We start from the raw sequence: 9859 nt of genomic DNA, 5'->3' as shown, positions 1-9859 counted from the left end.
GTATTGTAATGCATACGGCCTCCATTGGTTGTGCGAGCCGGCTTACCAGCGCGGTGACGTCACCGCCCTGCCCTGCGAATAACAGGGACCGCAGCCGCCGGGCTGACGGGAGATTTCTCTTTGGCTCAAGTGGCTGGGTCCCTGTTGAGTGATGCCGGAGGCCCGGGTTCAAGTCCCCGACGGTGGGGGGCCGCCTAGAGGCGGCAGCAGCGAGGGTGCCCATGTGAACCCTGTAGTGTTACAGTATAATTGATAGATTAATTTGTATGACTTGTATGAACAAAATATATGTCAATACTGTGAAAATATTTTACATAGAAACAGAAACTTTTCTTCTCCTATGTCAGAACAGGGGAAAACACACACAAACAGCTTTTTCCAAAATGGGTGTAAGTCATTAACTTATTAAGTTATGAATTTAGAAGTCAAGAGACTGATTTATGGTGTGTAAAGTCAGATGCTGTAAGTGAAGTATTTGCTAAAATGCAGTTTAAGACACCTGGGTTATTATCACTGTTTAGCACTGCACTGCTTCAAACATGTTAAAGATGTGAACATATTTCCAATTACACTAGGAGTTAGAATTCCAGAAAAATAATCAGTTATCAAAGATGGAAGATCCTGATGGCACCTCCAGCTTGAACAAAATCCATTTGAACAAAATCCATTAGTGGCTTGCAGACAAAGAAACGTTCATTGTAATGGGGTGTAATAATTATTTAATTGGTGTTTATATCACATTTGGAAGCCTGGCCTCATTAAAGTACAAAACCAAGATGATAATGTGAGCAAGTTTAAATCGATCAATTTAACATCCTTAAATAAAGGATGTGTTTTATTAATAGGACAGGGTAAGAAAAGACTGCAGAACTGCTCCTATTGTTATTTTAGACAATTTTAGATGAATTATTTGGTTATCTTATTGTAACTTTGGCTTTGTTATGTTTCATTTTCTTTCTCAAACTCTAAAAGAGAGTTTCACATTTAAAGAAAAAATTTATGATAATACTTCAAGAGCTTCAAAACTCATAATTTCTTGTAGATTTTAACACATTGCAACATTACATACTGTAGTTCTAGATTTTCTCTGAGTATAAACATTTTACAGGTTTAAACCATTTAAATATAAGGGGACATATGATGTAACTTTCTCCTGAGATTAATGATGTGGATTTTAATCCCACTATCTGGGTGTTCTCTTGTATTTCCTCATAACCCCTGTGCTGTGCTGTGGGAAGCAATATTGAATTTATTCTTATGTTATGTACCTTTCTTCTTTTAATTACTTGCACAGAAAACAATCTTTCAATGATGCACTTCTCACCAAGGCCGTGAACAAGACAGAATCGCCAAAGACCACTTCAGCAGTGTCCCTTTAAACAAAAAATGAATTCTTCTGACAAGATGCTCATGCAGGGTCCTCTGGCCACCAGCTCTAGCTACTCACAGAGCAATTTCACAGAAGTCCCTGGGAAGACCAAACCAACAGCATGTGAGCAAGTCAATATAGCAACAGAAGTGTTTCTGACTCTGGGCATCGTCAGCCTGCTGGAGAACATCCTTGTGATCTGCGCCATCGTGAAAAACAAGAACCTTCACTCTCCCATGTACTTCTTCGTGTGCAGCTTGGCTGTTGCAGACATGCTGGTCAGCGTGTCCAACGCCTGGGAGACCATTGTGATCTACCTGTTGAACAACCGGCAGTTGATTATGGAAGACAACTTCATCCGCCAGGTGGACAATGTGTTTGACTCCATGATTTGCATCTCCGTAGTGGCCTCCATGTGTAGCCTGCTGGCCATCGCGGTAGACCGCTATGTCACCATCTTCTACGCTCTCCGCTACCACAACATCATGACTGTGAGGCGGGCAGGTTTCATCATAGCCGGGATTTGGACCTTCTGCACTGGATGCGGCATCGTGTTCATCATTTACTCGGACACCACGCCGGTGATCATCTGCCTTATCTCCATGTTCTTTGGGATGCTGGTCCTCATGGCCTCCCTCTACAGCCACATGTTCCTCTTGGCCCGCTCTCACGTGAAACGGATTGCTGCCCTCCCTGGATACAACTCCATCCACCAGAGAGCCAGCATGAAGGCCGCTGTCACGCTGACCATACTGCTGGGTATTTTCATAGTCTGCTGGGCCCCCTTCTTCCTCCACCTCATCCTCATGATCTCCTGCCCGAGGAACCTGTACTGTGTCTGCTTCATGTCCCACTTCAACATGTACCTCATCCTCATCATGTGCAACTCTGTGATCGACCCTCTGATTTATGCTTTCCGCAGCCAAGAAATGAGGAAGACTTTCAAAGAGATCATTTGCTGCTACAGCTTGCGGAATGCCTGTGGACTCCCGAGCAAGTATTAGAAAAGACTGGCTGCACTCAGAGATTCTCAGATTGATCAAGCATTTTTTTCCACCTAAGGTGTAAATGTATATAAAGGAAATCAGACCTTTAATGCCTTGTTATCCTTGTATCCTTGTACAGGATACATTTACTTGTGAAGACCCGGACATCTCAGTCTCTTTAGCCTAGTTTAATTCTGGACCAAAATGATGTTTTAAATGCAAAATATTTTAGATCAAATTCTCTGAAGGTACACCTGTCAGAATGTCTGTGACCCCTGGTTGAAATCTGTGTGCTGTGCTGTATATACCTTGAAAGAAGACGGAATATAACCACCATTCCTCTCTTATAGCACTATATCAAATTAGTCGACTCCTGGATTCTTTAAAGCCAAAATGAATCTGATAAGCTGCTGTAATGTCTGTATGTTGTTAAAAATAATCTAAGAATCAAATGTGTTTAAAAAAAAACATTTAATCTGAAACACTGTTACAAACTGTTATAATGTTAGGATGTACTGAAACCTCTAACAAGTCTCTTAATCAATCAGGACAGGAAGGATGGATTACAAAATTTAAAGAACTGCACATTTTACTACTACCCAGCAAAACATTGGATGGGAACACAGAGAGCTCTCAGCTCTCATGTTCTACTAAGATAAAATATTCCATGTTGTGATGGTGTTCCTGTGAATAAAGCTGCAATGTTGGATTTCACAATATTTTAGTTAGTCTTTGAATAAAGTGACAAATGCAGTCTCCTCAATATATTCAGAGAGCATCACAATTGTGTGTTGTTACTGTTTTTGTCATTATACTTGAAAAAATATTTCATTTACATTAGTTTATGTATTAAGGTGGTCTTTTAATGAATTTATTTCTCTGTTGTTTCAATGTTAGATATCAAATTCTGTTCACATTAAAGTTGACATTTTTTTATCAAATCGATTTTTTTAATTAAATGCTTTGTCATAAAAAGTCATATCTAACATCGTTCATGGAGACCTAATGGTCTCATATGGGCAATAGAGCCTGACCCTAGCTGCCCCCCAAAATTGCACAAACAGGGGAACAGGGGAATGAAAATGAACACCTGCTGTAACGTTCCAATTTAACAGAGAGCACAGAACAATTTAAACACTCCATAGTACCATGGAGGAAAGGATCACTTCAGATCTAAATAACACAAAAAGGAAAAGCAGCTGCAGCATGTCTTTATGGTCAATCACCCCCTGTTTTAATGTCTCAACTCCAAGAATTAAACATTCCTCTGTCCCATTGCCGTCTCTCTGTATACATCACGCCAAAAGAAGAATTCATTGCTGGGGTACTGGGGTTACTGTAACAACAAATGAAGCATGGGTGTTAGAATTTCATCAAAGGTGTGCGGTGGGATTTCCTTTGGCAACAACAAGGCTACAAAACGCATGCATACAGCAAGCAAGGAGATGCTAGGAGCAGTCATTCACTCATAGGAACTAATTTTGGAATAGTGACAGTTTGCTGGAGAGACATGAGTAAACAAACTTCATATTTTTTACTTCTGCTAGTTCTTCACATTCTTCACGATTAAGAAAGCACTGTAGATCACATGAAGTGTTCATATTTACAAATGAATGCTAACTACCAGAACACACAGGTTTTAAAACCATCCATCATTTCTGTGGCACCCACCCGATTAGGAATTTCCATTGGTATGTTTTGTTTTGTTTTTCGAGTCTCGGCTAACATCTACAAATCCCACGAAAGTACACAAGAATCGTCGCTGCAGTAATCCCACACACCCGGCCCACCTTCAAACACCTCGTCTTTTAAAATGTCACAGGATACGCAGGCACGTATCGGAGGCTTGCCGCTTGATTGGAGGAGAAGCAAGTCACCCCTCACCAGGAGCAACACAAATTCAATCGCACTCAACAGGCCGCTGTGGTTTGTCTGGCACTGGGAGTATTGGCCAACTAATCCCACTTTATCCTTCCCTTAGCGCTGCACAGCGAGTTGCTACTCATGGATTTGTGGTCACAGTTGGCTACTGACATGACTTAGGCTCGAACCCGGGATGTCGGCCTGAATATAGTTTTCTTCAGATACGCTGTTGTATACATTCCTTTAGTCATGTTCCGGAATTATAGTATAATTTGTTGGTATTATTACAATGTTTTCATTAATGTGTAGATGTAGTGGACTACCACTACAGTATTGAGTTCACGGATCTGATTACTCAGGCAATCGACGTATTTAATTTTTTCTTAAATTTTTGCCTGATATTTACTGTAACCTAACTTCCCCTCAAAAGTCTTTAATTTGCGCATTCAGATTTTGAATAAAATATTATTTTTAAAATAAGGTGAATTTATTATATTCAATTAAAATATTAATTTATAAAAATACTCCATTTTGTAAGTTTACAAAATTGGACGCCATAGGAAGAGTCTGAATATTTTTGCAAGGCACTGTGTAGTGATGCCTGTAAATAAAAAATATAGAATCATTCCACACCCATGAGAACTAAGAGCTTTTTCGACAATCATGTGCTCAGCTTGTGAGCTTCAGCAGTATTTTCCTTGTTTTCATTTCAAGAGCAAAGACCTAGGAGGTTATAATGATAAGATCAGGCATGGTACACATGTAAATACTCTTCATGGTTTCCACACCGCAATGCTGGTGGCTTCTATGAAGTGATTCTGATTACCAACATACCTCATTTTTCTTATTGTCTGACTGTTCATAAACAGTCTATAATTAAAGCATTGTTTCAGACCATTAAATATGCCAGCATCACTTACAATAAAGCTTTAAAAGCAACAAGCTTGTGGATGTTATACTGTGGGATAACGGCTTTGAAATTTTATGGTTCTGCAATGTTTCATTGTTTAATGTGATCCTACTGAAATGCCTTACAGCAAAACAAAGAAGTCAGTTATTTGTGTAGATCTCCTTGTTGGTTGTAAGATTCAATGCATGTACAATATGTGATGTAATGAATCAAAAAATGTGCAACTCACATGCAAAATTTAAATAAACTATTTTCATTTAGTAGCAATTTTCCTGATTTGAGTTTACACTATGTTGGGTAAAGTTTTAGGTTCCTTCAAAGTCCAGATTTTGGTTAAAGTCCCTCTCTGTTCAGTTATTAAAACCAATGCTGTTACTTCTGTGTAGATGAGACCCTCAAGACAACAAGCTATTGACCATCAAATGCACTGAATGGGCCAAATTAGCCAAATTGCATGGTTTCATCGTTGTCTCATAAATTATCCTCATTTCTTCAAATCTTTATTTTCAAAGGTGAGACAGAATTACTATTGCATTAAATCGAAATTTTAACACTTTAACAAAGATGTTTCTAGTGTTCTAGTGATAACTCTTCTTTTGGATAACCATTTTCTCATATGCAAATAAAATATACTGTAACTGTCAAACAAAACAGTTTGGAATAAATACAAAATAATACAAAAGTCTGTAATAATTAGGAATTGGGTGAACAGTATATGTTTTGACGCTGCAATATGTTGGATGATGCATGCAAGAATGGATCAATAATAGGGCAAAATGTCAAAAAAATAATAACTGCTGCATTATTTTGGTTGGAGACTTTCGTAGAATTATCTTTTCACAAAAGTGAACTGGAGAAAAATTCTTACCTGAGCTGGACAGTAACATCTAATGCAGGTACAATATCTCTGAAAACATCGATTTCAGTAAAATTGAATAAAAGGCTAATATCAAGCTTTTGGTCAAGAAAGGTAGAAACCCTATTGAAATCCACCAGAAGCATGGGAGGTGTGTATGCAAATGGAGATATGTGAGTACTGATAATAGATTATCTCAATGTTTACATGACCATCTATGAGGTGTTAAGTAAGTTCTTAACAAGTTAAGTGCCTGAAGACCTTGTTGCCCAAGATCAGTCCAAAAGTAGCGAACCATCTCATCTTAAAAATACAAATATTCCTTGGGGATCCAGGCAGCTTGCAACCCTGTTTGGACTTGGTGTGGCCCACATCTGCTGTGGACGTTTCTGCGGCAGTCCCTACTAGAAAAGAAATTGCGCTCAGTCATAGTCACCATTTTCTTGGATTTAAATGCAGTTCTCATGGCTAACTGTACGTTGTACAGTTTAAACTGTAAAATGTTTAAACTGTTTCCTTGTTAATTTTCTTGGTGTTCAAGCTGAGGATAAAAGCATAAATACATTCTCTAAATTTATTCATATTTTATGTAGCACTGCTTGTTAGTTTTTTTTGTGAATTTTCCTTTATCTGTTGAAATTGGAATAAATTCAAACTATATTTTTTTTAATCACATGACTATGGCAGTTCAAATGTTTTCTGCCTCAGACATTCAAATACAGAGACTGCTAAGTAATAATTTGGAAAATTAAGAAGATTGGAAAGGAATCACCTGAAGTATTCCACAAACATATTTTCACTTGTGGAGGAGACACATGGAATTCTGAAGCTTTGTGAGATAACATTCATTCCTGGATGAACTCGATACACCAATTTAAGACCAGGTTAAGTTTCACCCCAGAAATCTAATAAATGATGGATTGCCTTGCCTAAACTAAAGGCTGAAAGCAAAAATGGCACTCCGTCTTGACTTTTCTCACAGTTTATTGAAAACTTTACCATATGAGATCTAGTGCATATATCATGATGAAAATAAATCCGTAACTTTAAATGGAATAAAATGATTAGAGAACTCAAAACTGATTGAGAAAGATAGTGCCAAAGTATGACCAATAAGCCACAGAATATGCAGACATTAACAGGCACCTGATTGATCGGTTTCCCTTTCTTATCTTCACTCATCTTGCTTCACATGACAAAATTACTGCCTGTTACAATACCACCCTCAGGTATGTGGTGCAATAAATTATATCATCTGATTGTCACAGCACATGACTGAAACAGGTTCCTGTATACATCAACATTTTTTTGAACATGACTTCCAACTTCCTTTTCAATTTCCCAGAGATGGTCAGAGCATGTAAGTGTTTGCTAACAAATGAATAACTAATTAGACAAACTGATTTATATAAAGTAGAATTACAGTAACTACCATGTTTACGCAAATAGTCTTCTAAATGTAACATGATGTCATGCACAGATTTGTTGATTCGTCGTCCATATGCAAATCTAGATTTGTTTTGAAAACTTAAATACACACCACTGAAAAACATTAATGTTACAAGGTATATTACAGGTAAGTCACCAACTACAATTTCCATAAATGCATGAGGCATCCTTTGTTCCATTATAATGCATATGAGAATCTAGACATCTCAGAATATTTAGTAATCCATCCGGTATTTTACTACATGAACACATGAATCATCAATGCCTAACACAAAGAGGCAAATGTCATGCAGAAATAAAGAATAATACTTTATTTTACTCACCCAACCACAACTTTTCATTAAAGCTAGAAGGCAGTTCTTGTGAAGTGGGTTTCTTAAACGTCTTTGGGAATTTATCCTGTTAGAAACATTTTTAAACACTGTACTTTATGTGGTGGGTTGCTGATTGGATCTTCCCATTTCTTTCAGAGAACACTAATGAAACTGATTTCAATCATGCCACCTGAACATTATATTAAGGCTTTGTACTCTAGATATGCAAACTCACCTGCACTCATATCAATTCACCCATCCCCTCATAAATCAGAAATCCAATACGAGTCAGATGCAAAAGCAGGATTTGTGACTGTGCATGTGTGTAATTTATACATTTTTACATACGCTTTCATAAAGTGAGCTGTTTATACAAAAACCCAAGCATCTTGTGAAGGTAAATTATCTACTTGGTTATTTTGCTAACTACTGTTCATAAGCCGGAAGGAGCCTGTCTTATTACATCTTTGTTGGACCAGTTTAAATATTCACCATAGTCCAACAGCTGTGGATGATTTGAAGACAACTAGAAAAAACTCTAGAACTATGACCCACAGGGACAAGAATTGGGGAAGACACCTGTCATGGAAGACCAATGCTAATTCTATTTTAACTTCATTCTTTCTGTAGGTCAAAACTGTTGCTAAAAATGTAAGATCCACTTGCCTAATATGTTGAGTTTTTTTAAAGAGAAAACTGGAGCCACACTTCCCTTGTCTGTACTGTATCATGTTCCATTATGTTATCACATTATATTATATTATATCATGTCTTGCTACTGTACATTATATTAAAGGTCAAAGCAGAAATTCCAAAAAGAAGCTCAGAAATAACAACCGCATACCCGTGTACCTGAGCAAAAAAACATTTTTCTTAATGTATTTCTTAGCTCTGCGCTTCGGAAAGCGTAAATGACAGGGTCGATCACTGCATTACACATCAGCAGAATCACATGGACCTGGAAAAGGGAGCGGTAGCATTCGCAGTAGGGGTTAAGTGGGCACACCATTAAGATGAGAAGATGAAAGAAAAATGGCGACCAACAGATGATAAAAACGCCAAACAGAATTGTCAGCGTGATGGCTCCCTTCATGTTGTTTTTCTGGCGGGCACGATTTCCCGGCAGAGACGCTATTTTCCAGACATGTGTCCGAGCCAGCTGAAATATGTGCACATACAAAATCAGAATTAAAACAAGGGACACCAGGAAGAGCGCGATGAAGCAGGTCATAATCACAGTAGCGCGGAAAAAGATGATCATGACCACGCCACTCCCCGCACAAAATGTCCATATGCTTCCCAGGATTACAGCTACGCGTTTCATGGTCATTATGTTGTGGTACCTCAGGGCGTGGAAAATGGTAATGTACCGGTCAACAGCAATGGCTGACAAGCTGAAAATAGATCCCGTGAAGGACATACAAAGCAGAGTGTCCATCACGTCGTCCGTTTTCGTTTCAAACTTCCCCCTAGAATCCAAGCGGCCCGCGTCGGTGAACACCAGCATGGTGTTCTCCAAGGCCTTGGACACGCTGGAAATCACGTTGAACAGAGCGAGGCTGCAGATGAAGCAGTACATGGGGGAGTGAAGGTTCTTGTTCTTTATAACGGCCACCACCACCAGCAGGTTCTCCGTTAGGCTCACCATTGTGATGGCAAAAAATATCTCATTGGGAATTTTCACCTCCTTGCAGTCTGTTTCATTCACATTAGCCCCTGTAGAGTTGTTCATGGCGTTTGTGTTGCCCTGTTTCTCGGACTAAGCTCCTATTAGGTCCTTTGTATTTTTTATTTGAGATTTCCCATCAAAAGTCTCCTAGAAGTAGCAAAAATAGAGGATTAGTAGGTAACACACCTTAAATCTGATTCAGTTTATACTGTATTTTCCCCTGGGATTTGCAGAATAAAAAATGACCTTCACATTTTCATACAACACTCACTCACGCCTTCTTTCTGAAGTCTGGAACCTTCAAAATATTTATTAAAATATTTATTAAAAAAGACTGCCAACAGTCTGAAACTGAACTTAAAACAAGAGCAACAAAGCTTAAGTGTGTGAGAATGAACATGTTACAATTTTACAAAAGACCCACAAAACTATGTAGAGAAAGG

General features: G+C 38.4%; 2 protein-coding genes across 2 annotated transcripts; one reads left to right on the top strand and one right to left on the bottom strand.

Annotated features, from left to right (window-relative positions):
• Positions 1-1386: 1386 nt before the first annotated feature.
• LOC148823004 (melanocortin receptor 5-like) lies at positions 1387-2373 on the top strand. Its single transcript, XM_088929062.1, has one exon. It carries the CDS (start codon positions 1387-1389, stop codon positions 2371-2373), a length of 987 nt encoding a protein of 328 aa, XP_088785188.1.
• A 6197-nt stretch (positions 2374-8570) lies between these two features.
• On the bottom strand, positions 8571-9479 carry mc2r (melanocortin 2 receptor). The gene has a single exon (XM_088928600.1). The coding sequence runs from the start codon at positions 9477-9479 to the stop codon at positions 8571-8573; it is 909 nt and encodes a 302-aa protein (XP_088784726.1).
• Between the last annotated feature and the right edge of the window lie 380 nt (positions 9480-9859).

The sequence above is a fragment of the Atractosteus spatula genome, chromosome 12, assembly GCF_055471065.1.
Source record: "Atractosteus spatula isolate fAtrSpa1 chromosome 12, fAtrSpa1.hap1, whole genome shotgun sequence".
In the NCBI taxonomy this organism is placed as follows: Eukaryota; Metazoa; Chordata; class Actinopteri; order Semionotiformes; family Lepisosteidae; genus Atractosteus; species Atractosteus spatula.
This window is presented reverse-complemented; position numbering and strand designations above follow the sequence as displayed.